This window comes from Anarhichas minor, unplaced genomic scaffold (assembly GCF_050575085.1).
Source record: "Anarhichas minor isolate MPS153535 unplaced genomic scaffold, ASM5057508v1 ptg000079l, whole genome shotgun sequence".
Taxonomy (NCBI): domain Eukaryota; kingdom Metazoa; phylum Chordata; class Actinopteri; order Perciformes; family Anarhichadidae; genus Anarhichas; species Anarhichas minor.
Genome location: NW_027466525.1, coordinates 1701629 through 1728346, shown reverse-complemented (window position 1 = coordinate 1728346; position 26718 = coordinate 1701629). Strand labels below are relative to the sequence as shown.

The 26718-nt window shown below is 43.4% G+C and overlaps 2 protein-coding genes across 2 annotated transcripts; one reads left to right on the top strand and one right to left on the bottom strand.

The window, feature by feature from the left end:
* Window positions 1–965: 965 nt before the first annotated feature.
* Window positions 966–9139, top strand: onecutl (one cut domain, family member, like). Its single transcript, XM_076081222.1, has 2 exons — window positions 966–2007; window positions 8829–9139. The coding sequence occupies exons 1-2, from the start codon at window positions 966–968 to the stop codon at window positions 9137–9139; spliced, it is 1353 nt and encodes a 450-aa protein (XP_075937337.1).
* Window positions 9140–15587: 6448 nt separating this feature from the next.
* On the bottom strand, window positions 15588–25256 carry ctss2.1 (cathepsin S, ortholog2, tandem duplicate 1). The gene is made up of 8 exons (XM_076081197.1): window positions 25114–25256; window positions 23508–23632; window positions 23257–23379; window positions 22157–22309; window positions 20423–20650; window positions 17582–17747; window positions 16795–16897; window positions 15588–15974 (listed from the first exon to the last, which is right to left on the bottom strand). The coding sequence occupies exons 1-8, from the start codon at window positions 25130–25132 to the stop codon at window positions 15875–15877; spliced, it is 1017 nt and encodes a 338-aa protein (XP_075937312.1). The 5' UTR covers window positions 25133–25256; the 3' UTR covers window positions 15588–15874.
* Window positions 25257–26718: the final 1462 nt, after the last annotated feature.

Sequence of the window (26718 nt, the reverse complement as noted above, 5' to 3'; positions counted from 1 at the left end):
ACCCCGGGGCGCGCGGCGGACCAATTGTGTGAATCTGCAGGGCTGCTCGGCGACACAATCGGAGACATGCACAGGACGGACAACGGCCGCGGACGCGCTCTGAGAAGTGGATCATAAAAAGGTAGGATTACGGAGCTCTACATCTACACATGTCGAGGTTTTTGTGTGTGTGTGTCTCTGGATCGCCATCGTGTTTGCTAGTTAGTTAACGCATCGTTCAGATTCATTGCATGTGGCGTAAATACGCACCCTAATACGCACCTTAATGTCCGGCGCTTCGCATGCGCGCTACTTCTGTATTCATAACTTTGCATAAGAAGGAAAACAAATCCCATCTTTAAAATGAGATGAGATTAGGTCGAAGTGATTAACGGTCCGTGTTTCCTCGCGTGAGGTGGAATATCTCTAAATTCTTCTATTATTGTTGTTGTCTGGGATGCACCAGTGTTAATTGGCGTTTGAGGCCGATGACACGAAACGTTATTCGGCTGTTTTTTCCCCCTTCTCTGTGACCGTTAAAGTTTAAAATGCAGCCGGAGTAACAGCGCCTTTCTTGTCTCAACAGCAGGCACAAAAAGCGAGGCTTCTGCCGAGGGAGGAACGCAGCTGAGCACCAAAGAGACACAAGAGAGAGAGAAAGCCCAGTGCTGATGCACAAGTGAGAATAAAATCACAGTTTAAGCTCCTGATGCAATTCGCAAACTCGTTTTCTGGGAGTTTGAGGGAGTTTGAAGACAGTACTTAACGTTATCAGATAATTAATTAGACACCCCATAAGCCCGGAAATCAATTAATTCACAAATCAATAAATCCATAGTCTGGTGTAAGGAGAGACCTTCCAGACTGTTAGCCCGGCTGCTGAACAACAATAACAAGAAGAGGAGAGCAGCGACACAAGGGGGGAGGGGGGGGGGGGGGGGGGGGGGTGTGCAATAAATACACGTTTATTTGTCGAGCTTTTGAAGATGGATGGGAGTCTAGGGGAGATGTCCCTCCACGGTCACCCCGATCTGGCCCACAGCCAGGACGGCAGGGCCATGCTGCACTCGCGGGACCTCTCGGCTGCCTTCCCGAGGCCCTCCCTCGGGGGCCCCTCCATGTCCCTGGAGCCCGAGCCTCGTCCGTCAGGCTTCGACCACTCCATGTCGGCACTGGGCTACAGCGGCGACTCCCCGTCCAGCTCCGGCAGCACCTACACCACCCTGACTCCCTTGCAGCCCTTCGACGACAAGTTCCATCACCACCACCACCACCACCACCCCTGCCTCCCCGTCAGCAACGTCATCGGCAGCTTCACCCTCATGCGCGAGGACCGGGGCCTCGGCACCAACTTCTACAACCCATACGGCAAGGACCTGGCCATGTCCCAGAGCCTGTCGCCCCCGTCCACGGGTTCGGGCCTGGCCTCCTCCATGCACGGCTACGGCAGCTTGGGGAACAGCCCCAACGGCAACGGCGGCCAGATGCTCCACGCCGGCTACGACGTCCACGGGGGAAGCCTCTTCTGCCGGACATCAGATTTTGGCCGCGAGATGTCGCCACCGGGCCTGGGCGGAGGCGACGTGTCTGTGGGGCATCAGCTGAACAAGATGGAGGCTCACCAGCACGCCCCGGGCCACCACCCTCACATCTACAGCCAGCACTACCAGCCCCACCATCACCCAAGCCAGCAGGCCTCCAAGATGGGCGAGCACCTGCACTCCTCGTCGTCCGCCATGTCCTCGCCCGGCGAGGGCATGCTGCCGGGCTCGCAGGGCGGCGGCGGCGGGGAGGAGATCAACACCAGAGACGTGGCCCAGAGGATCATCACCGAGCTGAAGAGGTACAGCATCCCCCAGGCCATCTTCGCCGAGAGGGTTCTGTGTAGGTCACAGGGCACGCTGTCTGACCTCCTGAGGAACCCCAAGCCCTGGGGCAAGCTCAAGTCCGGCCGCGAGACCTTTAAGAGGATGTCCCGCTGGCTGCAGGAGCCCGAGTTTCAAAGAATGGCCTCGCTCCGGCTGGAGGGTAAGATCTGGCTTTGCTCTCTATCTGCCTCTCTCACACACACACACACACACACACACACACACACACACGCACACACACACACAACCGTATACAGAAACCACAACAACAAACAGACACACTCTTTCTCTCCTTGTTTTCCCCAAACACCTTCCTTCTCCATGTCTTCCAAACACATACACACACACACAAAAAAAAATCTCCTCTCCAGCAATCAGTATGCAGCTCAGGTCGAGACATGAGGAAAAGCTAAAGCATCATACTGATGTTTCCTCCTCTTCACGCCACTGTGAATGCACCACTGGTTTGTCTATTGTCTCAAACAGCATGGACAATGAGAACTTAGCAGCACATTGAGGACAGTTTGAGCCAGAGAGGGCCATATGTGCCATTCCTTTGTTTACTTTGCTCCCAAACAGCTCTTATTGATTTGTACAGTAGCTACAATAAAAAAAGAGAAAAAAAGCCACAGACATTTGCCCTCCTCTTAAATGAACCATGAAGATCAGCGCGAGCAGCGGTTGGCAATTTAATCGCTTTTGAAGCCCACAAAATAATTTGTGCAGATATGCCACTCTGGAGCGATTGATTAATCCGAGCAGTGATTTATGTCGGCCCGGTGTGCGGCTGAAGTTGAGTTTGGCAAGGCAGCTGATGCAAATGAGGCTTGAGCTTCTGCCAGACGTCTTTTATCAACGTCGTCACCGAGGGCAATTACCGCGAGGCTAAATACGAATGTTGTCCTGCTCGCAGGTTCGTGAGAGTCTTCATATCTGGAAAAACAAGAGGTTATTGCTCAACTGGAGATCGATCAGTGCAGGGAGAGAAAATTAATTGACTATTTTGATTATCAAAAAAAGTCACTTAATGCTTCTCAAATGTGAGAATTTACTGCCTTTTTGTTTTATATTATTTGCAAATTTTGCATTTTGGAGTTTTTGGACTGTTGGTCAGACAAAAACAATTTGAAGATTTCACTTTGAATTTTTCTAAATTTTCTGACATTTTATAAACTTTAGTTAAAGGAATATTTGGAAAAAAATACTAAAGAAATGAAGAAAAAACATTTGATTGCGAGCCTAGTAGTATTTATTCAGATTTCACAGGGTAAAGATTTTTCTTTTTGAAAGGCACATTGTAATCTGCTGCCTGACATTTAATATTCTTTGGGGATGTGGATGGAAGACACGACAGCACACGCTGTACAGTGCCGCGTTACAGTGTTGTCCCTCCACAGGGACCGAGGGCCCATCTGATACACGGAGCACAGAAAGAGATCCAAGTGAACACAGTAATGTGAGACGAGCACAGACGAGTGTGTGTGCGTGTGTGTGTGTGTCTGCAAGTGGTGTGCTCACTGCGGGGGTCTGTGAGGGGGACGTGTGTGTGAGCCTGCCCAGTTGATCACTGCGTTTTTGCTCTCTGTCAGCAGCTCCGCTGATTAAGCCCAACAACACAATGGAGTTCATAGGTAATGATTGTGCACTCTTGCAATCCCTTCACAATTATTGATCTTTGATTGTTCGGCTCTGAGAGCACATGTGTACGTCGCACCCAAACCTCTTATCTAAAGACGAGTTATCTGTTTGTTTTTGCTCTGCAATTTGACAGAAATGTTTGCTGTTGATGAATCTAATCCCGCGACGTGTGTGAATGCTTTGTATGCAAAGGGCCTCTTACTGTCACATAGAAATAAAACAACGTAATCTTCCTCGTGATAAAAAACAGCTCTTTGTTCCCATTTGAGCAGATTTTTTTGTTCCCAAATCATTCTGTCTTCGTTTTGCAGCAGCTTTTGTTTCCTCGTCTTTCACAAACACAAACATTATTTTTTTTAACGAGTCGGCGCTCCGGAGTCCGAGCAGCCGATCAATCGGGCTCATAAAAAATTAAAGTCCCGTACACAGAGAAGTGTGCTAATGTTTGACAATGCTGCTCCCACACACTCTGAAATTGCATATTTAGTTCTTGGCAAAGCCACAATTTGGACAGCTCGGCACTTTTTCTACATAACCTACTTTCCGAAGGGGGTTGTTGTTTCCCCCCCCCACCTCTCCATCCCCCTTCTGGCCAACCCCCTTTTGTTTAATTACAAGCCTCTATTGATTTCCATGGGAAAGAGCAGCACGCCTTGCCCACACACACCTCGGCCGCATCGGCGAATCGAGACTGGAATTAGAATGCGTGGTGCCCTGCGCTCCCCAGTCTGAAGATAGCTCAAGTGCTCTCTGCTTCACGCCTCACGTTTTAAGATGATCCTCCTTAATGCAGCACTCGCTTAAATACATAGAAGGCCCCTCAGTGTCAGCCAGCGGTGCTGTGTTATTTTCATAACCATGCCTGTGATGTACGGCGGGGCTGCAGAGCTCTCCGTGTCCGGGTGCTCAGTAATTTTGGAAATGTAGCTGCTGCCATTTTGTCTTTTTTTTCTTCCAAATAAGACGTTTTGCTAAACACGGAGGAGGTGGTCCCTCGGATTTATCCGCAGTATCTTGTTTGTGTGTGTGTGTACTCTATGGATTACTGCGCTGTATATGAGATGCATCTCTCGCCCAACCTCACGCTGTGGAGGAGGCAATCAGGATTTAGTCGGAGAAGAAGGCAGGATAAAGACCACACAGCCATGCTCGGACACTTAAAGTCAAGGAGGGTTGGGATGGGGTGGGGTGGGGGGGGATCAGAGACTATAACTTTAAAGATGATGGCCGAAGCCCTTGACTAAAGGTCTAAATGAATAAGAAAGGTCAATGCGGTTTACGTGTCGGCTCCAGCGCCTGCACCACCCCCACAGTAATGAAAGCCACAGAGCCTCGTCCACCTCTCGCTGCGTACAGTTCACATTCTGCTAGCGAGGCTCAAAGGTCAAAGCCGATTCCATTTGCATAGCAGGAATTTGCAAACAGGCCGACGTGGCATACACCTAACAAACAGGGTTGTTGGTTTTTTTTTGTTTTCTTTTTTTTACATCTAGCTCTTGCAGCTCCCCCCACTCCGGCGCTGGAGGGGTTAACCAGCCTCTGTGGGTCGAGGAGTCTGAGCTGCACAGATTTAATCAATAATTTCTATCAGCCCCTGGCCCAAGAAATCAGCAGGGGGTGGGCTGGGGGCTGCAGGGTGGGGGGTGTTGAGGGTGGAGGGTGGGGTCTGTTCTGGTTGGGAGGGGGGGGGGGGGGTGTAGGTTGAGACGCCGGGGGGTAGGGAAAGGGCTTTCGATCACGTTTCAGCAACACGAGACAGGGGCATACATCATGATTAGGGGCCATTCCCACGATCATAAGAAGCCTATAGGGGAATATTTATGTCTCCAGGAGTAGCCCCAGCGCCTGGGATTTATAGCATGGTAATTGTACGCCTTTTACACATGATTACAGCATAAGGAAGCATTTACTTAATGGTCGGCGTTATGATGGTCAGAAAGGGAGGCTGAGGCTGAGGATGGAGGAGGAGAGCGGCAGGACACCCCGACTCCAACAAGCCATAAATCCACGCTACAAGCGAGCCAGCCAGCACCATCATGTCATCCCTTTCATTACTACATGAGCTGAGAGTGCACCGCTGTATATACCGTCCACAGCTGCAGCCCACCTCCCAACACCCAACCCCAGAAATATTGACATGGTGGAATGGTGTAACGCCCGTGAAAAATGTTGCATTTGGTGAAAAATTAAAAAATAAAAAAAATTTCACTTGTAGTGATATTGACATGCCGCTGACATCTTGGCCTGTTCAGATTTTAATGAGACGTGGTTCGATAACTCTCAGAAATGCAAACGAGCTCTGGGGGCCCAAAAGCTAACAGGCACCTGTAATCTGGAGCTGACAAGGGTGCATCCCCGAGTCAAAACATTTCCTTCAGATAATGATTCCAGGGGGAGAGGACGGGGAAATCACCCACAGATTTATTCATGTCCAGTTGAGTACTTAAGTTTCAGAAACTCAGCTGGATGTCAGAGCAATCAAAGTCCAACGCGGCCGCACACACACACACACACTCACACACATACGGCTCCCCACCCGGCAACTGATGCTGCTGTTGTGATGGCACTCGTCTGGAAAAGACGGCAGTAAGGTCACACTTATTTCTCAAGCGCTTCTGCTAATGAGAGAAATTTGCCGCTGTGAGTTTGAGGAGTGAAGAGCCGGTCATACAGTAAACATCATCCCTCGCTGCGTGAGATGTTTCTCAATGGGAAGATGTAAGCCAATCAATCGATCGAGTCAGCGCTGTTTTTGAGAGGAAAAAAAGGCAGCAGCTTTGGTTTATATAATGTATGTCTGTAGCATGAGGGAGTTTGATTGCGACTGTGTGTGTGTGTGTGTGTGTTGGGGTTGGAAATATGGGATTTCAAGGTTATTGCTTCGCGCTGATTTTTTCATCTAATCAGATCATTTTGTTCAATAATAAGAGAACCATGAACATAAAGAAATCTGCCTGTGCAGCAAGATTCCTCCAGAAAGCAACAATTGTTGCAGACATTTTCTATAAAATAAGGTGTAGTTTTTCGTGGTTCCTTTGCTGCGTTCTGCCTTTTTCATGTCTTGTTCCAAAATACAGACGTTGATTTCTGGAAACTTTCTGTAAAAAACACGTATTTGTGTATGAAACAGGTTTGAATAATCTCTCCTGAGAAAATTCAAGACTCTTTTCCGAAACAAAAATGACTTTTTTTGGCATGTCAGAAATCATGGACACATAATAGAAAAATAGTTTAAATTAGGGCGGCAACTAGCAATTATTTTCTCGATGAATTGATAAAATAGCATGTCAGAAAAAAGTGGGAAATTACCTTCCCAGTTTCTCAAAGTCCAGGGTGATGTCGTCAAATGTCAGTCCAAAACCAAAACATATTCATTTTTAATATGATGTAAAACACATGAAATAAAAAAGCAGGAAATCTCCATATTTGAGAGGCTGAAAACAGCATTTTCTGACACTTTTGCATAAAAGAATTGCTTAATTAATCAAGGACGAATCGATTACTAGAGTAATCGTTGCAGCTCTATTTTTAATATTGAAAACATTATTTATATGCAGCAAAACAGAAAGAAAATACACTTTTTGTTCAGATTCCAGACTTCCAGGCCTGTACTCAACAACGGTCCAGCACCAGTCCACTGGTCCTCCCTTTGCGCGTGTGTGGGCGTGCGTGTGTGTGTTTGTATTTGTGCGTTGGTGTGAATGTGCATGCCCCGTTGTGCTGTCTGCACATACACCAGTGCTTACACTTAGAAACGCATTTGATACCATCAGCAAAACAGTCGCTCAACCGCACAGTGCTGATTGAGACCTCTTAAAAGTGTGCATTTAGGTAATTGCACGACTCCCCCCCCCCCCAAAAATATGTTTTAGTCCACTTACGGCTTCTAAACACCCTGGGCAATGCCGACTCTGCTTGTTTCACTCACCCCTGACGTAACCCGCCTTTAATAGAAAATAAATTAGTTCCCCCCTAAAGTGATTATTACTCACTCACTGCCGCCACATGTAAATGACTTTTATGAGAAACTAATGATGTTGAAGTGTCCACTAAGGGAAAGGGAAGAGAGGTAGAGGTAGGAGATGGACAGAGAAAGAGAGGAGGGGAGGAAGAGGAGGGGAGGAAGGGGAGGGGAAGTTGGCTCGGTACACAAAGGCAGAGGTTGGTGTCGTGTTTCCTGTAAATACAGAATTACAGCGCGTTGGAGGTGAAAGGTTCAGCGATGGATATGCAGAGAGGAACATGCAGCCTGAATTCAAAATGCTCGTCTGATTCTCAAAATGGAATCTGAGCTCAACCCACACACATCAGGCTATTTTCTCCTTCCTCACTTGAACTCTTTTCTCTCTTTTTTTTTTGTGCTTCTTAAATTTCAGACTTTTTCGTGAGGAAATATTGATTATATAATTGGACGGGTTGCTGCAGCTACAGTGGTGTTTAACCCAGACCTTGTGTTGCGGTTCGTGTAAGCAAGACTGGGATTAAAAAACGAATTACCAGAAGACTTCATCACCTCTATCACCACTTAAAAAGTTTGAATACGGCCAACTTCGACACTCGGATAATATATCCTCTGTGGTGTGAAAAAGATACAGAAATACAGGATCTTAAGTAAGGCAGAGTCCGACAACTTTACTGATCAGTTGAATTTAAAGTCATCGTTTTGAGTGGTTGAGTAGTGCCGGACTAATCATGTAAATTCATGCATCTGCTATTTTTCTTTGGTGTAGATTGCAGTTTCAAATGTAAAACAGACATGGACGAGTGAAAAGCCAGAATCCATCATTTTGTAATAGATTTAACGACAAATAAGCTGCAGAAATGACATCGCAGCAAAAGAAAAACGCTTTTTGTCTGAAAGTAATTTCCATTGGGTTCGTCAGTACTTTTGCAAGATGAGAGCGTTGTTGTGCATCTGTTTGTGTGTTTGGATGTGATTATTCTGTTTGGAAGACATTGTCAGTGGATGACAACACCAGATTCTGCACTTTGTCTTCAGGCCAGACACATGTAAAGAAACACACTGTTCTCCAAGAGGAAGAGTGTAATGAAAACCATGAAGAGCTTTGGCCTGAATGAAGTGATTTTTTCCCAGCAGCCTCCAGCAGCTCACTGTTAATAGGATGTGATAGGTTGAACATCTTGATTCCTTTACTGCACAATGAAACAAGTTGCTGATTCATCTCTTTTAACTAATCAAAGTTGCTGAGCTAATCTGTTTTCTTTCAACAAATCCACTTTCCCTCCGCTTAATCCATTTGTCCTAGTTAGCCAGCCGCTCTGTTAGCCAACCTTTATCCTTTTTCCTTTTTTTAAATTCATCTTTTATCCTTCTGGTTGCAGCCTGCAAGCGGAAGGAGCAGGAGCAGAGCAAGCTGGAGCGAAACCAGGGCCCGAAGCGCACCCGGCTGGTGTTCACGGACCTGCAACGCCGCACCCTCTTGGCCATCTTCAGGGAGAACCACCGCCCGACCAAAGAGCTGCAGATCACCATCTCCCAGCAGCTGGGCCTGGAGCTCTCCACCGTCAGCAACTTCTTCATGAACGCCCGCCGACGCAACGTCAACAAGTGGGCGGACGAGGGCCGTCCCTCCTCCACGGGTTCCTCGGGCTCCAGCGTCTCCTCCTCCGCCGTGTCCTGCAGCACGGCATGATGACGGACCGCCGAGGAGGTGCGGTGGGGAGGGGCGCCGACAGGGAGCAAGGGGGGCACATAGACTGGTCTAGGCAGAGATCAGCCATCATAAATGTCCTCCTCGTTATCAGAAGGAGCGACGGAGCCGAGCTGTTATAGATGATTTTATGAAGATGAAGCTTTTTGTTTTTCCCAAACCAAAGTTGATCGCTCCCTTGAAATAGAAGGGGGGCGATACCCAGAGTGATACGACCGCAGGATGCGAGGTCCTGCTTGTATAGTCGAAGGTGCAAAGATGATTTGACTCAAAGACAGAGTCACACCCTCACATAGACGCCATCTCATTGCATTATTTTGATTATCTAGATTAGAGATAATGAGGGTATTACAAATCAGGAGGAAGCATATTTTGGTGTACCTTCTAATCTATAGTCGTCTCTCCAAACGTGAAGAATCAAGAGGTGGCGTTTGCTCACGCGTGGCGAGCTCCATCGTGTATCTTCTTAATCAAAAGTGTTCACCATCATCCAAAGACGTTAATCCTCCCCCGATGTCCTTATGGTCCTGTTTTTTCCTCAAGAATCAAGGTGAAAGAGGAAGAAAAAGGCTTTTTATTCTTTTTTAACCCAGTTTTCTGTTTTTTTCTGTTTTTTCCCGAAGAACCTAATTCTCCTTTCTTAGCATGTGTTACCATGGTGATGGTTCCCAGGACTGTACGCCGTTGTTCCACGTTTTCGGTAGCCTGGAATTATCAGGAGGGGTTATGTAGCGTCCGTGACTCCCAGCCGTCAATCATTATACCCCTCAAACGGGAGAGCCCGTTCCCCTGTGTTTCGCGAAGATGGTCCCGCCTCGAATGAATCAGAGTTCTCGAGAGGGGGAACCGCGGCGCAGCTCGCCGTATGCCAGGACCGGATCAATAAACACAAAGGAGGGATGCAGAAACGGACTTGTCGGTGCAACTGTCTAGCTTTAAGACTCTGACTGAGCTTCCAATCGAAAGCTCCACAGCCATTTTTTTTGACTCAAAAATCAAGCCAAAAAAAAAAATAAAGAAGAAAAACAACCTTTGAACACAAAGGCTCCGTGGGGAAGAGGTACACCCGACACAATGTATAGTGACATTGTAGTATTTGTTTTTCCACTCATTTCCAAATAACTGTACACACCTCTGCTCCATCGCGAAACCTCTTCTCCTTTTTTTTTTTACAGATGTCTAGAAAATGGAGGAATGTGATTCTTTCAGCCCTTTTTGTACAGATTTCAAGCACATCGCTCTATTTATAGAAACACGATGGAGGTGCGGGGCAGTTTGTTTCAGCCCTGCTGACGTACAAGGTCATTTTTTTGGTCCACAAAGGAACGGCTTTAACATGCCTCCTTATAGCCGATAGTTAAATCAAACCAAGAACGTCTCAAATGCAATTGCTGATCTGATCAATGTATTTATTACTGAATTTGTGTATTTATTGTTTTCCCTTTATTTCTTTCCTCTATTTATTTGGTTATTTATTTATGCTATCTATATACTGTAAGTATTTATTTAACAATGCTCTGTATGTCTGTGTGAAACTGAAGACTTTTTCTGATGGGCACTTTTAGCTGTAGAATCCCATCGTAATACCAAAGATTAACATTGCCTCCCTGAATGTACGGCCTGAATCCCTGAACCCAGTACCCGATCCCGACCTGATCCCACCCCGATTCAGCCCGACCCACCCAGTGATGTTGCGTATCTCTCTCTATCTTTAAGGCCTGGCCTTTGTTTTTCGTTTTTTTTTTGCTTTCTTTTTTGTAGAATAATGGGGATTTCTTTACTCTTGCAAATGTCTCTGCGGTCAGCTCTTAACGCCAAGGCCAAAGCTTGTTTGAATGTTGTGATAATATTTATAATTAATGCTATGAATAATAACAATAATAACGATGATGATGTGGCATCCCATAGGTTCACAGGTTGCTCGTAAAGTTGTGTTCAGAGCAATGCCATCTGGCGGAGAGTGTAAAGTGTCTGAGGACCCACTTAAAGCCGTCTGAAGCCACCATTGAGTGCCACCCCCCCCATCCCCCTCACCTGCCCCCCCTCCCCAATGCAGTGCAGACACTCCTGTCTATGTCCAACTCAGTGTGATCTCACCGTCCTCCACATGCCCAGTTGTCTCAGTTCCAACAGGGTTCTTAGGGTTCGTTCCTGGACCTTTGGGGTTCTTACGGTGTGCGCCTCATCTTCTGGGGATCTTGGATTTTTGGTTCCTGGGTTCTAATGGTTTTAGGGTTTGTACCTGGACTTTTGGGGTTCTTAAAGTGTGCTCCTCATCTTCTGGGGGTCTTGGATCTTTGGTTCCTAGGTTCTAATGGTTTTAGGGTTTGTCCCTGGACCTTTGGGGTTCTTACGGTGTGCGCCTCATCTTCTGGGGATCTTGGATTTTTGGTTCCTGGGTTCTAATGGTTTTAGGGTTTGTACCTGGACTTTTGGGGTTCTTAAAGTGTGCTCCTCATCTTCTGGGGGTCTTGGATCTTTGGTTCCTAGGTTCTAATGGTTTTAGGGTTTGTCCCTGGACCTTTGGGGTTCTTAAAGTGTGCTCCTCATCTTCTGGGGGTCTTGGATCTTTGGTTCCTAGGTTCTAATGGTTTTAGGGTTTGTCCCTGGACCTTTGGGGTTCTTAAAGTGTGTTCCTCATCTTCTGTGGATCTTGGGTTTTAGTTCCCTGGGTTCTAAAGGTCTTAGAGCTTGGCCTTCTTGGGTTCTTTTGCTTCGTTCCTCATCTTTTATGGACTCTGATTTGGTTGTGAGGCCTCTTATGTTTCTTGGTTTTGTCTGTCTGAACTTCTAAGGGTCTAAGAGTTTGATCCTCATCTTGCAGGGCTCTGTGATTATGTTGCAAGGCTTTTGGGGCCCTACAAGAGCATTAGGATTAATTTCCTGATCATCTGGGGTTCTTGGAGTTCATTCCTGGTCCGTTAGGGTTGTTTAGGTTCAACTTAGCTTCCACAGGCACAAGTGATTTGATTTTTCAGCATTTTGTGTTGTAGACGCCTAAATTAGGAGAAAAACAGACTCTCTGTGTAAATGCTGCCAAAGACTGGGGAGGTTAGCTTGGCCGTTTTCCACCCTCTCTCTCTCTTTCTCTGTCTTTAACGTTGGAAGGGGGCGGATTGCCGGGGCCCCCTTCACAGCGTGCACTTGAAAGACGGGCGGTCATGAAAGAGGCCATCGACTTTTCCGCGGACTTCAAAGAGGAGGCTTTTTTCATCCCGTCTCCTCTCTGGGTATCTGGTCTGGGGTCCGCTCTTGGCCAGACCTGTGGGCTTTAGGGGGCATTCAAAGGGGGCGGGGGGAGATCAGAGAGGAGGCTGAATCATCCAGAATGAGGATGGTGGTAGTGGTGTGTGTGTGTGTGTAGGAGAGGTGGGAGGGGGGGGGGGGGGGGGGGGGGCTGTTCGAGGAAAAGGAGGTGTTGGAGTAGTGGGGCATAGAGCTGAATTAAACTTTAATGAGCAACAATTGTAAGCATGCTGAGAGCAAAGGGGGGGCGATGGTGGGGGTGTGCGGTGGAGTCTGTACAGGGGGGGGAAATGAAAAAAAGAAAAGAGCTTTGAGGCTCCTCTGCCGACCCCTGCACGCCACTGTCATCGTATCAAAGCGGAGGTGACACCTTTCAGGTTTCTCTTTGTCTCTCTGACTGGGAGCCTAAAATGGAGACAGAGCTTTTTGTATTGAGCCTTCTGCTCCGTGTCAAGCGGGGAAGCTCTTCCCTCTCTGTGCAGACGGGAGGCGAGAGGGAGGGAGGAGTGAATCAGCATCGCCCCCTGGTGGCTTTTCTAGGAACTGGACCCTAAAAAAACAAGTCTGGCAGCAGAGGCCGTTGGAAGAGCAATTCTGAGGGGAACGTTAAATAATGAAATAGCAGAACTGAAAGCTAATGTTTACTTTCAGAATAAAAAAGACCAAAAAAACAAAAAAAATCTCTTTTTTTGAAAATGTTTAAACCAAAAAAAAACAACAACAACCAAAGATTGAAGGGTGACTGCTGAACGGTGATGTATCATGGGTAGTTTTAGCAGTTCCCTATCAGAGCTATCGTAGCACTCAGAGGATTCAAAAAAGCACCAGTGGGGTTCCGCGTGCTGATTATTTATGTTGCATAAAACAGTATCATGTTGAGCTGGAACTGAGAAACTGACATGAGGCAGTGTCTTCAGATGGAAGTCTTTTGACTCTGTAAACCCCAGTGTTACCCTGTCTCCCCCCCATGTGTACATGAAGACTTTACCCATCTACCTCAACTGTGTGAGATGTTGTGTGGCAAAGATATTCCTTAACCAAAGAATCCATCCTGTCAGGGTGTCTGTCTATCTATCTATCTATCTATCTTGTCTGTCCATCCGTCTCTTCTTCATGCCTTTTACTCCAAACCAAATGTGCTGGAATCAATCCGTAACAGGAGCCGAACAAGGCCCCCGTCCAGCCGAAGCTTAAGTCCAGTATGCTAGAGTGTCCCATCGATACATGTTCTGTATATAAATAAAATCATTCTCAAGACCAAAAAAAAGAAGGGAGGTGACAATCCAAGCAAGGAGGATCTTGCTGTAATCAACGTTGCCTATTCCTTGTTTTTTTTCTCTCCGAAAACTTAGAATCATGTGACTTGCTGTAACAGAAAAGCCCAAAAATCAAGCTCTCATCCAAAAAATAAAAAAGGTCGGAGGAGACAGAAGCTATTTTTCCACATTTGTAAGCCACTCCTTCAAACCCCTGTTTTTTCCAAAATGTTTAGTGTAGTTGAAATACTGTTCGATCCCACTGTTGTAAGTAGGAATTAATTAAATCCATACAAAAAGCTTTAAACGGGGACGAGTTGAGGGAAATATTATATTTGACTGAGTCTGAGTTTCCTCAGCTCGGACTCGACCCACCATGCTTTATCGTGCCATTCTTGTCCATGTGTTAGACTTACTAATGAATGTGGCTAACCAACCAAAGGCTTTGAAAAAAAAAAGATACACAACACTTTAAACGTCAATCATGGTGGGACATTTTGTATCAACTAAAGAAAATCCCTTTGAATACCTCATGTGAAAATTGTTTGTTGTGATGTTGCACTAAAAAAATAAAAATGACTCATTTGTAACCCAACACTGCGCTCTTCTTGACTTTATTCTGACCTTGCTTGAGGTGTTTCACATCTCTGGGTTTCTAAAGGCCAAGGCTGACAAAAATAGTGTTTGAAAATGTTGCTATCCAGTAAACGCCTACTTTGCAGTCTTCAACTGTACTTTTAAATTACATTATGATCATCCAATAAAATTGCAGGAAATCACCCTAAAGATATTGCCGTTAAAGTTGACCCTATTGCATGATGTACAGTGTTTAATATCGGCTTCTTTCAGCTCTATGATGCTTTATGAAAACAGTTTATATTTGCTACAGTGTAATGGAAATATTCTGGTACTGTTTGAATTTTTTTCGGATTTTTGTCACATATTTGGTAGTTTTGGAAGGATTCAGAAGTTCTGTGAGTTTAAACAATGCTTAAACATAACAGGGGTTTCTGTTGATGAACGACGAGTGGAACAGCAGCATTTAAGAGATTAAAAGGAGTCGATGTTTTCCAGGATGAAGAGGCCTTTCAGAGTTTAGACAGTAAATCTGTCAGTCAATATATTGATACACCCATATTACTGATGTTATTTTGTTAGCAGCTTTTACAGAAATAGTTCAATACATTCTGATTAACTTTCTAAAAGTCACTAGATATTAAAGTTAAAGGCAGCAGCCAGTTAGCTTAGCATACAGAAGGGAAACCTGGCTCTGTCTATTTGTAAAACCACGACTTGGCGTTTTTACGTTTCAGCTTTTAGTGCGGGTTAAACAGATGAGACATGTTATGTAGCGAGCTTTAGGTGAATTATGTTAGCTGACCTAGCTTAGCTAACCAGCAGCTGGCTGTAGCTTCATATTTAATGGACAGGTACAGTATAATCTATCGTCTCAATTTAAAAAAAAATATGATTAAAATGTTTAACTATTCCTCTTGAGGACTCTTTGGTAAAGTAGGTTAATGTTTGATGAGAGCGTCAGTAAAATAAAAACAATCTACCAAAAAGCATTTCTCAGCATTTTCCCAAACCGGACAACACTGTGGTAGCGACCTGTCAATCACCGTGTAGCCCCGCCCTAAAGCATCCCCTGCTTTATGGTCTGTTTGACTCTAAATGGACCATAATGTACTAAATGAACATCATGCTGTATTGAAGAAGACTTGAAACTAGAGATTGAGACCATAAACTCATGTTTACAATGTTTACTGAGGTAATAAATCAAGAGAGAAGTAGAGTCATTTTCTCATAGACTTCTATACAACCAGAGGAGTCGCCCCCTGGTGGTCAGTAGAGAGAATGCAGGTTTAAGGCAGTTCCTTAAATTTGCCTCCTGGTCAGGAAACATGAAATTGACTGAAAGCTAGAGATTACAGAGTACAAATGTATCTTTATTACAGATTCAAAACCCCACACATACATCGAGTTGGATGCAAACAAACACACACTTAAGACAACTACAATAACTATAATGTTTAAAGATTTGCCATACTTGGCTTTTGTCATAAAAAAGGTGCATTAAAAAGGAGTTTTAAAAACAAAACCTGAAGAAAAATGGTTTAATCAACGTGGAATTAAACTGTAAATATACTGTAGCCTCTACATAAAAGAGATGGGAACTTAATCTGCAAGAGATTCAGTTCAGTTCCCTCTGCAGCTACATGGTGGGGTAGCAGCAATACTCAGCGATGCCACACTGGTTCCTCTTGTTGCGAGCCATCCGGATGTAGCCCTGGTCTCCAAATGTAGTGTTCCAACTGGACGCAAAGAGCAGAGAAAAATAAGATGTAGATAAAGGGACTAACAAAAGTGTCATGCTGATACTGACTCATTCATAAAGATCCTTGTTAAGTGATGAGAATATGACCAGAAGAGCCACACGCGTGCATCATTAGCGCCTCATGCTAATAGCTTAGCATTCACTATTTTCAGTGTTATGATTAACATTAGCTAAAGTGTTAATATGGCTAGGGGGAATATTCTGAGAAATGATCTTGAATGTTTTCATCATTTTAATTAAAAGATTGTTTTATCAGTTAAGTGGAACAAAACGTGACACAGATGTTCAGGCCTCAAGTCTTCTCCAGTGTGTTGTGACGTCCTAAACGCCACATTTATATGGTCGACCCCACCCACCATTTCACAGCTGCATGTCCTCAGTCATTAGAGAGAACAGGTGAGCATCGTAATCAACATCCAGGTTAAGATGCAAAGTACTTTAAAAGGGTAATGCTGCTAATTAGTGTCATAAGATAAGATAGAAACTTAAAATATAAACCCAGTCAAAATCTATTAAAAACAATCCACTTAAAAATAATAAAATGTTGTCACCACTTAACCGCTTTATTAAAGGGCCAATCTCCCTGTTTGTACATCTGCACCAAACACTAATAGGAGAAACAGATGAAGGAATACTGTGTGGTGAGAGGAAGCTACAACAGGCAGCAGGTTGGGATGTTTATCATGCAATAAATGAGGAGAATGAAACTGGATCAGAATGCATGTATATTTGTATGCATGTATATTTGTATGTATGTATATTTGTATGTATGTATGGGGAAGTATAAAATGTCCCACCTGTTCTTTACCAGCCAGTAGTCCCCTTCCTTCAGTGTGCCGTAGCCCACCACTAACACGCCGTGGTTCACTGTCTGGGAGCAGCTCGCGTCATCGTACACTCCTGAAATGGCAGGTTTCAAAATAAAAAACAAATCCATCAATTATAATTACATCTGTTATTTTTTAGAAACATTTAAGCCGGGAATTTCTGGTATACTTAAAAAATGTGCCCATATTCTAATGTTTTGAAATGTCTTTATATAGTAAGTTGTGTCATTATCACCGCTGTTTGTGTCCCGTGTGAAACCAGCAGTCAGTGTTGATATATTCGTCAAGTAACTTCCGTACTTAAGTAAGTAATGACACTTTTGTAGTTTTAACCCAAAATTTGATCTTGTTTCCTAAACCTAACCAAGTAGTTTCCTGTGAGGACAGAAGTATATTTTAAAAAGACTAATGAGGAATAAATTGTCTTATTATTGATTCTGGTGAGGGATTAAGTGTCTAACACTTTAATGAGTAGTTTAATATAAGGCTGTAATGCAGTGTTTTACTGCCCCAACTGGATAACATTGAGCTGTTCCGCACCTTTAACTACTCAACAGTGATTCCTGGAGCACATCTGTGCATCAATGCAAAAGTTAAACCACTTTTCACCAGCATAAACAAGATTTTCAGGGAGTGTTTAACTTGAAATTTCCACATAAATAAACGACAAACCACTTTGTTTCCATCCCCCACCCGGTTCCAAACATCTGCATCCAAGTCACATTAGTAAAGATGAGAGTGATGATGTGTAACGTACCACTCCTGTAGAAGACGAATGTGGGCCGTGTGGCGTCAATCCCCACTGAAATGGGTCCAATGGTGGCGATCGCCTCCTTCAGAGCCCCCTCGTCTCCTTGAGGCAGGAAGCTGTAACTGGAGCAGTTGGCGGCGCGGTACGCGGCCTTGTAGAGGCACTGCTGTGACTGAAGGGAGAGGACGAACCGGGGTTAAAACTGAGCATCCACACTGTGTGAAATATACCCGACGGTCTGAAAGGAAGCAATGGGATGAAATGAACTGACCAACTGGGATGACGTCCATGTATGTAACATTTTAACTTTTTTCTCAGCAATTCATTTTTAACATTGTCCAGCTCCAGAAGGCGAGGCAGGAAATTAAGAGAATATTTCACATCACAGAGACATTTGATGTATGTTTTTGGGTGAATTGGAGCCACAACACCTCCGTGAGACTGCAGCAGTCCGTTGGATCGGCTCACAACTGCCCTCCTCCTCCTCCTCCTCCTCCTCCTCCTCCTCCACACAAACGCCAACAACAGCGAAACCAGATGAAGCCCGGAGGACAAACACGTTGTCCGCTCCGATTAATTTATTGTTGCTCCAAAGAGACATTAACGGCGGACCACAGACAAGTGAGGAGAGTGTTGCAGTCCACAGCCTGGAGGGTCGGACTTAACTTCTTGTACACCCACGTTGTTGTCTCACACGGGGATTCGTTAACTGTAAGCCTGAGTTTGTGCTGGGTTTCCTATACGTTTCCACTAAAAGAGGAACACCATGCCGGTCTCAACTCCGTCCTCAATTTCCTGATTCATTCTTGGGCCTTCGTAAGAGACAATCAGGGAAGCACCATGAACTATTGCAATAAACGCTTTCTATTATAGATACAAATGCTGGTTTTCTTTTGCTGCAGGGAAAAAGGGAATTAAAGCAATGCTTTTATCAGCGACTGATTATTATTAATCAATTATTATTTTATATGTATGCAAGTTCGTCTTCTTTGAAAATGAAAGATTCAGAGCATCATGCTGCGTTATGATTTGTCTCTAATTGGGGGTTCCCCCACACATTATTGCAGTTTGTCATTAACTGATATTACACACACCGCTTCCTGTTTTATGTTCTCCACTGACGCCAAAAACAGAAGTGCAACCTTCGTCACGCGGACTAATTATGTAAGTCATTCCCAGAAGCTGCACCGTGTTTGGTGAAGTGATTTTAAAGCTGTTGCACCGTCATCTTCTGAGCTTCAGAGACACTTTAAACTAGATTATTTTATAAGATGATAAAATCAGGATTAAGGGCTATTGTGCTGTTACTGAACACTGTTCATTTATTGGTTGATGTAATTTGCTAATTTGTTCCTCGTCTCTTTTATGTGTGAAATGTTAGTTTTAAGTCTGTCGTTTGTTCTTTTGTGTGAAACTTTTAATGCTTCCTTCTCGGCCAGAGATTTTGAATCTCAATTGGTTTTATTCCTGGATAAATAAAGGTTAATAAACTAAGTATATTCAAAATATGTACAATTGTCACCTTTCATTTTTTCCATATTCCATCTACTCATAGTTTTCTTGATTTTGTTTGTTCGATAAGCAAATAGTGACAAATGTATTACAAGTTCCTGAGGTGTGAAGAAAAGTCTTCAAATGTCTTTTGTCCAACCGACGATCCAAAAAATCTAATATATCAACTTTACTGTCATAGAATAAAATAAGATCATATTCACATTTAAGAAGCTTAAAACGTGAAAATGTAACATTTCTGCTTCCAAAAATCGACACGCTAAACCCGCCGACACAAAGACTTAAAACAAGTTATTAGTGTGTAACACAAACAGGATGTTATGCCTAAAATATAATTATTGCCCTCGGAAACAAACTGACCACAAGTTCCATTTACTAGCTTATGTTATCAGATGAAAATATAATTTAAACGTTTAAAATTCAAGATCCGGTGATATGATTAAAGCTCCAGAAGAGCTACTTATTATATACATAGAGAGCTGCCCACAAAGCTAACAACAACAACAACAAGTGCCTCTGCTACTCTACAACATTAGATATAAGTCATGACATGCAGAAGTAGTTTTCACGCGCATTACACATTTTTAAACACGGCGTACTACACTAAGATATACTAAGAAATATACTAAAATACACATGTGCTCAACTCCCTCTCCTGAAAATAAAAGCTTTTACAAGTGTTTTTTAATAATAGATTCAGAATATTTTGGCCCTTTGTTTAAACAGACCTTATCTAGAAATGATATCGCTTTGCTTCGTGTTGCAAAACATCTTTTGTTCAAAACAGCTTTTTCTGTGAAAGGAACAAATTCCTGAAACTCGCTTCCTGATCGCTTGAAAGTTGCTGCAAACGTCATCACTTTTAAGAGAGCAACCTCACTTCCAGCTCATGAATGTAACGTCTTTTACCGCCTGCTTTGTTGGATCATGCAGCATTCTCTCTCACGTTCTTCACCAGATGTTTCTAATCTCTTTAGTTTCTCAGAAGTCGCAAATGTGAGAAATAAAGATGGGAAACTGATGCCAGAGAATTCCTTTTTGTACTGTTCATGTTCTTCCCTCTCAGTTTCGATGCTGTTGTGCGACTTTGTGTTATAATTTCTTGCTTGAGGAAAATGTGATTTAACAGTCAACTGCCACAGAGGTCATAAACATCATGGCTGAGGTTATTAACTTGGGTTTGTAGGTGCTTACAAGTGCGTATATTTGATCTGACCTTTTGTTTCTGTTTTTTTTAAATTCCTTTCCACGTTTCTTTTTCTTCCCAACGTTTAACGGGTCTTTCCAAATCCCCTCGATGCCTCTTTGAGCAGCAGGATTAAAGCAGTTACTCACCTGTTTTCCTCTGTACGGGTACGAAGCGTCCGAGTCGATGCCCTGGTTGTCGATGACGTACTGGAAGGCGTGGTGCATTAAGCCACCGTTGCAGCCGTGGTTGCCATATTTGCTCGAACAGTCCACCAGGTTTTGGGGGCTGAGGTCCACCAGCTTCCCGGTTGTCTTGGCTAACTGGCCCTCCAAGGCCCCTACGGCACTGAAGGCCCAGCAGGAGCCACAGGAACCCTGGATTTAAATGAGTGGTGTTACTGTGATGTTGTACACACACACTGCATTTTATTTTTCCTTCTTTATTATCTTCAAAGTCAGCTGAAACGCTTCACATTTCCATGTTTGGCAGCACAACATGTGTTTGTAAAAGACGAAGCCAGCGGAGTTTAAGAGGTTAAAGAACTCTACTGACCTTGTTGGTCTATTATATCTAACATGTTGCACACAACAATATGAACGGCCAAATCAATACTTCTTCTTCTTCACATTGTAATGCAACTTTTTTTTTAAATAGCACACTTTTCTTATTAGTGACTTTTCACAACAAGATCTTAAGACTTGCAAGAAAAAAGTCACTAATTGATGATTATTTAGGGAAGTGATTTATATTTGAGTCTTTTTATAGGTTTAATGTCTTTTGTCGCTCATCGTTTCAACAAATTGTCTGTGCAACTTCAAGAAATGAAGCTTTGTGAAATAATAATTAATGTGACAAATGGGCCTCATCATTCAAATGGTATTCACATACTTTAGTTTAGTCAAATATTGTACTTTTATTGTTCTTTTCAACAATAAACATTACATTTAAAATTATGTTGTGAGAACTGTCTGTGCCAACCTTCAAATGTCATCCCCCTTTTTTAGATCCTATTAGACAACCAGGTGAAATTTATAAATTCTTGAGTTCTGGCCAAAAACGTCACGGTGACAAAGAGACGCACAATGACCACAAAGAGACGCAAAACAGCTGCAGAAACACAAAGAGACGCAAAACAACTACAAAGGGATGCAAAACAACTACAAAGGGACACAAAACAACTACAAAGAGACGCAAAACAACTACAAAGGGATGCAAAACAACTACAAAGGGACACAAAACAACTACAAAGAGACGCAAAACAACTACAAAGAGACGCAAAATGACCACAAAAGAAGTTAAACAACTGTGTAAACAGTGCAAACAACTACAAGTCTGTGTGCCTCGCTCCTATGTGAGGTAGTGGGGCCTTTTAAAATGTCTGTGCCCAGGGGCCAATTGTCTCATAATCCATCCATACTCGCAGGGTGTAATAAAAATAATTATGATGTATAAACTTCTATAAATATTAAAACGGGTGTATTGTTAGGGATGAAGAGGCCAAATAAAGGCTGTATACACTTTTATTTCCACGAGTGATTTTTCTAATCCAGTAACAGTAACTGGCTGTTTTTTCAAAGCTGAGATATTTAACAGATACAAACTCAGCGGTTGGATGGTGAACTAGACTTTGTGGTGAGAATGCATGCCTGGCAGTGCGGTGACCGTCTTCTGCACCTGTTTTGCAAAACCAAGACTTCCTGTATGAATAACAACCGCTTCGACGAATAAGTAACAGCAGGAATGTGTGGGATGATGACAGTTGATTGCATCACTGAGAGACACAATCAGTCCCTGCTTTCACCAACACATACTGATTAATCCTGCTGACAGGGTTCTTAAGCTCGGCCACGGATGGAAACACGGAGTGTGGTTTTATTTACCTGATTCTTGACGCTGGTGACGCAGCCCTTCGTTCTCCAGTCCATGGTGTCTGGTACGTCGGCGCCTGATGTCCCCACGAAGGCAGATGGTGCCCTCTGGATGTCAGTGGGGGCACTGAGTGTGGCGTAAGACTGCAGGATCTCCTCTGGCGTCTGTGAGGAGGTAGATAAGAGCAGCACTGAGATCAGTTTTAAGAGGCCTTTATTCATTTGGCAGGAGATGAAAAAATAGATTTTAAAAAGGACAGAAGTCGTGAGAAAGTCAGTTTTTAAATTTATCATCTAATGTCACAAATGTGTGAAGTGCAGCTGCAACGGCATGATTAGGGACTATTTAAATCTCTATGTTTATTGTTATAATAATACATAAATAGTCTTATTATTATTATATACCAATACTACTACTACTACTACTACTACTAATAATAATAATAATACGAATACTGATAACAAGAATAATTATGAGTGGTATTATTATAATTATAATAATTTTTATTGTCATTGTTATTATTATATCCAAATGAATCACGTTTTGAGGAGCTAAAGCTAAACATTTATACTGTATGTTCTCTGGGTCTATATTTATGACTTTGGATTCAAATTTTTTTGACATATATTTATGATTTTACATCTGGAAAAGTAAAGTAAATTATCTTTCTTTTAGTTGAATAATCCCCATTTCCCCGGCTCTGTATTTACGTTTTTATTTTTTAACCTACGTCGTTGTCGTATTTACCTCAGATACATTTTTGTTAATTTATTCACCATAAACGCGCTGACAGAAGGCTAACGTGGAGCCTTTGGGGCCTCTTGGGGGTCCAGCTGTCTGCTACCTCGTCCGTATTCCAGCAAATAGAGCAGCAGCATATCCAACATTTACGTTTTTTACAAATATATATGGACATACATAACTATACTTTATTATAACGATTAGCTTTTGCGCTTCAAAGTTCAAACTAGTCACGCTGTAGCCCCTTCTGACCTTCCACCAGCATTAATACTGCATCATTAATGAACGCATGCTGATCATAAACCAATAAAAATCATAAAACTTTTTTTCCCTACAGTGTAAAACAGTAGAGTGAGTGAACGTGTCTCACCAGGTCTCCCATGTGGTTCATGCTCAGCTCGTAGGTGTGGAGCCCCATCGAGGCCTCCAGGTTGTGCATCGTAATGAGCATCACGTTACTCTCCCACAATTCCCTGCGGCGCACATGCTCCACCTCAACACAAAAACACACAGTGAGAGTGCATCGGGTCAAATATCGTTTAAGTTAATGATACATCTCACATATGGATTTGCGCCTACAAATATATTTACATCCACCTCTTTCTTTTTCTAATCGCGTACCTCGTTTCGGTAGTTTTTCTCATGTGTCTTCTTCCACAGCCCCCAGTGGACGTCCAGCCGGCTGTCAAACATGGCCGCTGCCCCGACACACAGGGAGACGAGCAGCAGGCTCCCCAACATCAGGCCTGTTACACACACACACACAGAGACACACACAGAGACACACACACACACACACACACACACACACACACACACACACACACACACACACACACACACACACACACACACAGACAGACAGACAGACAGACAGAGACGTGGGCCACATGAGAAGTCAGGATGTCGTCTGACCTTTGAGGAGATGCTCACACGCCGAGAAAAACAAACCCGGCAGGCAGAGTTCAGGCCTTTTTTGAGTCAGAAACATACAAGTGGTGCTCGCTTCATGAAAACCACACAGAGCGGATCGACGTGTCGGAGGCTGCAGGAGGATCAGTGACACAAGCCTCTGAGTTTGCATTGAATCCAAAAGTCAAAAGAAAAAGAAGGGAGATGCCCCAAGTGAATAGGGTAAACAATGTAACTAATAGATGCATAATAGATGTAGCAATGTTAAGTCTACACTATAGATATAAATATCTATAGTATATAGCTATTGTTAGTCAGTGGTTTAAACATTCAGATTCACCTGCTACCTCTCAAAGACTTGTGTGAGTGTTCAAGATCTGCGTCTGATGCTCAGCAGCAGGCCAAGTATCACTTCCTTCCAACTTAAAATCTATGAACAGCACATAAATCATCCCAGAGTGAGGCAATCATCACAAGACCAGAACTGAAACTGTGTGAACAAGCAAGAAATCTGACCGAATGCATCATCAGTGATTGTCTGATCCAATGATTGGACAGGACGCAACAGCTTCAGATGACTGGACGAGAGAATCAGCGATTTTATAAAGGAAGTAGAGAAGTTACTGCTAATGAATATTCAGGTTTGGGTCTTTGTATCAGTGTTCAGTGTGTTGATCTGCCGGTTTCACCGGATCTCCTGCAGGTGCACAGCTGAGCAGAGAGCAAAATCAAGATGACTCTGAAGTCACCTGATACCAGACTGACTCACTGTCACAGTTCACAGATACATGAACCCAAATCTGAACCTTTAATATTCAAAACAATCACCAGAATCTGACACTCTGTGTCGACTTTTCATACATCATCAGTAAGTAGAGTTTATAGTCGAGTGACTTTATCTGAAGAAAGTGTTGTTTATTGGTCACTTCTGTTCATCTCATAGACATACTAATAATAGAAAGACATATCTGGCCTATAATGAATGTTGTAATACTGGAGGATAAACGTGCAACACATCGTTTTTTGATTCCCAGAATGACCAGATGAAATATTAAAAGATATTGAAAGTCTTTATAAACCACCAGTCACACTAAACCACAGTATAACAATGTTATATAGCATTATTAATATTTTCCTCCACTTTGATAAACACACCTGCAGCCTGACGACAAAACAAACTGTCAAAAGCAAAGGAACGAAAGTAAAAGCATCCGAGCTGTTTATCAGCGGATTCCCTAATAGAAAGGTCCTGACATTAACATACAAAGCAGAACATTTGTGTGTATATTTATGGGTATAAAGTGTTTTAACTTGCCTTGAACAGTGGGCGTCATCGCTGCTTCTCTGTCGTGTTTGAGCCGCTCTGTGTTCCTGCTCGCTATTTATCAGGAAACGTGTCACATGACCTGTCGCTGTTCTTCCCCTCTAGAAACAGAAAGCAGCATCGCCCTGAAGTCTGATCACCTGAAGCTGAGCTGCGGGGAAAACAGCGCGAGAGGAGGAACTAAGTGCACGAGGGAGTAAAGGAGCAAAAGTTATAACTATACAGTTTTAAAGCTTTAAAACTGAACCTGAGAATCACACAGACTCTCCTGAGACTAGAGGAGAGGGTTTGTGGTCTTATTTAGCGTCTAAACACATTAAAATAATAACTTTTATATATTTGTTAAAAAGTCTAAAGGCGCACCAGCACCTTAGAGGCGGTGATGTGAACTACAACTCACAATGCAAATATGTTGGATGAAACAAATGATTTAGATTTAACAGGATAAAATGTTCAATAAAACGTCATGTGTGCTTAAAGAGCTTAATAGACGTTAACACAATGAGATTAGTAAATATTTTGTGTGTAAGTTTAACATATCGTCCTCAGGGCTGAACAAATGGAAATGAAAAATATTCCCCCGACGGGGAAATTAATATGTTGTTGTACAGAATATATGATATTTCAAAGTTAGAAGATTTTCTTTCGTATGACGGTGGTGTAGGCAGAGAAGGTCAGGGAGGTTACTAAACATTAGGATTCAGCGTCGCGGGAACACGAACGACATGGAAATACAGTCGGTGCAGTTGAAGGGACGTGTGTGTTCCTGTACAGTCGGTGCAGTTGAAGAGACGTGTGTGTTCCTGTACAGTCGGTGCAGTTGAAGGGACGTGTGTGTTCCTGTACAGTCGGTGCAGTTGAAGGGACGTGTGTGTTCCTGTACAGTCGGTGCAGTTGAAGAGACGTGTGTGTTCCTGTACAGTCGGTGCAGTTGAAGAGACGTGTGTGTTCCTGTACAGTCGGTGCAGTTGAAGGGACGTGTGTGTTCCTGTACAGTCGGTGCAGTTGAAGGGACGTGTGTGTTCCTGTACAGTCGGTGCAGTTGAAGGGACGTGTGTGTTCCTGGAGCAAAGGTCAGGAGGTGGTTCAGACCTGATGAAAGGTCAACACACTGTGTGGCGCTCTGCCAGATGTTGGCGAGGTCTCTGGACCAAAGTGTCGGGTGAGCAGATGGATAATAACCCATTCTGCTTCAACTGTTAATCAATAACAATCATATAAAATGTCAAATTTGTAAATAAATTGCTGAATTTAAAATCGACCACTCCATCTATGATGGTTATGCCCCCTGATGAACACTGTGCACGTGATCATATTTAATGTGCTTTGTACCACTCAGGTACACTTTACACAGTTTGATATAACAAACAGAATCCTACCAGTTTGCACATACATGTTGCATTGTTTATTCATTTTGGATTATTTTGTTTTAGTTTTCTCGGACCTCATGGCGGATATTTTGTTTTGCTTTTCAATATTATTACGTTTCTGCCAAAAGTTATATTCTTGACCGAGGAAAAATATTTCTTGTATTTCATCCAAACTCTTAAAGAGTTTGGATGAAATTCATTGATTAATTACATTCCCACACGTTCT

Excerpts from the sequence above, each read along its gene's own strand:
- ctss2.1 (XM_076081197.1), bottom strand. Across the intron at positions 23,380-23,507 it reads AGAAAAACTACCGAAACGAG|GTGGAGCATGTGCGCCGCAG; the intron begins GTACGCGATTAG and ends TTTTGTGTTGAG. Across the intron at positions 16,898-17,581 it reads ATTCGTCTTCTACAGGAGTG|GAGTGTACGATGACGCGAGC; the intron begins GTACGTTACACA and ends CTGCCATTTCAG.
- onecutl (XM_076081222.1), top strand. The coding sequence starts at position 966 with ATGGATGGGAGTCTAGGGGAGATGTCCCTCCACGGTCACCCCGATCTG. Across the intron at positions 2,008-8,828 it reads GGCCTCGCTCCGGCTGGAGG|CCTGCAAGCGGAAGGAGCAG; the intron begins GTAAGATCTGGC and ends TTCTGGTTGCAG.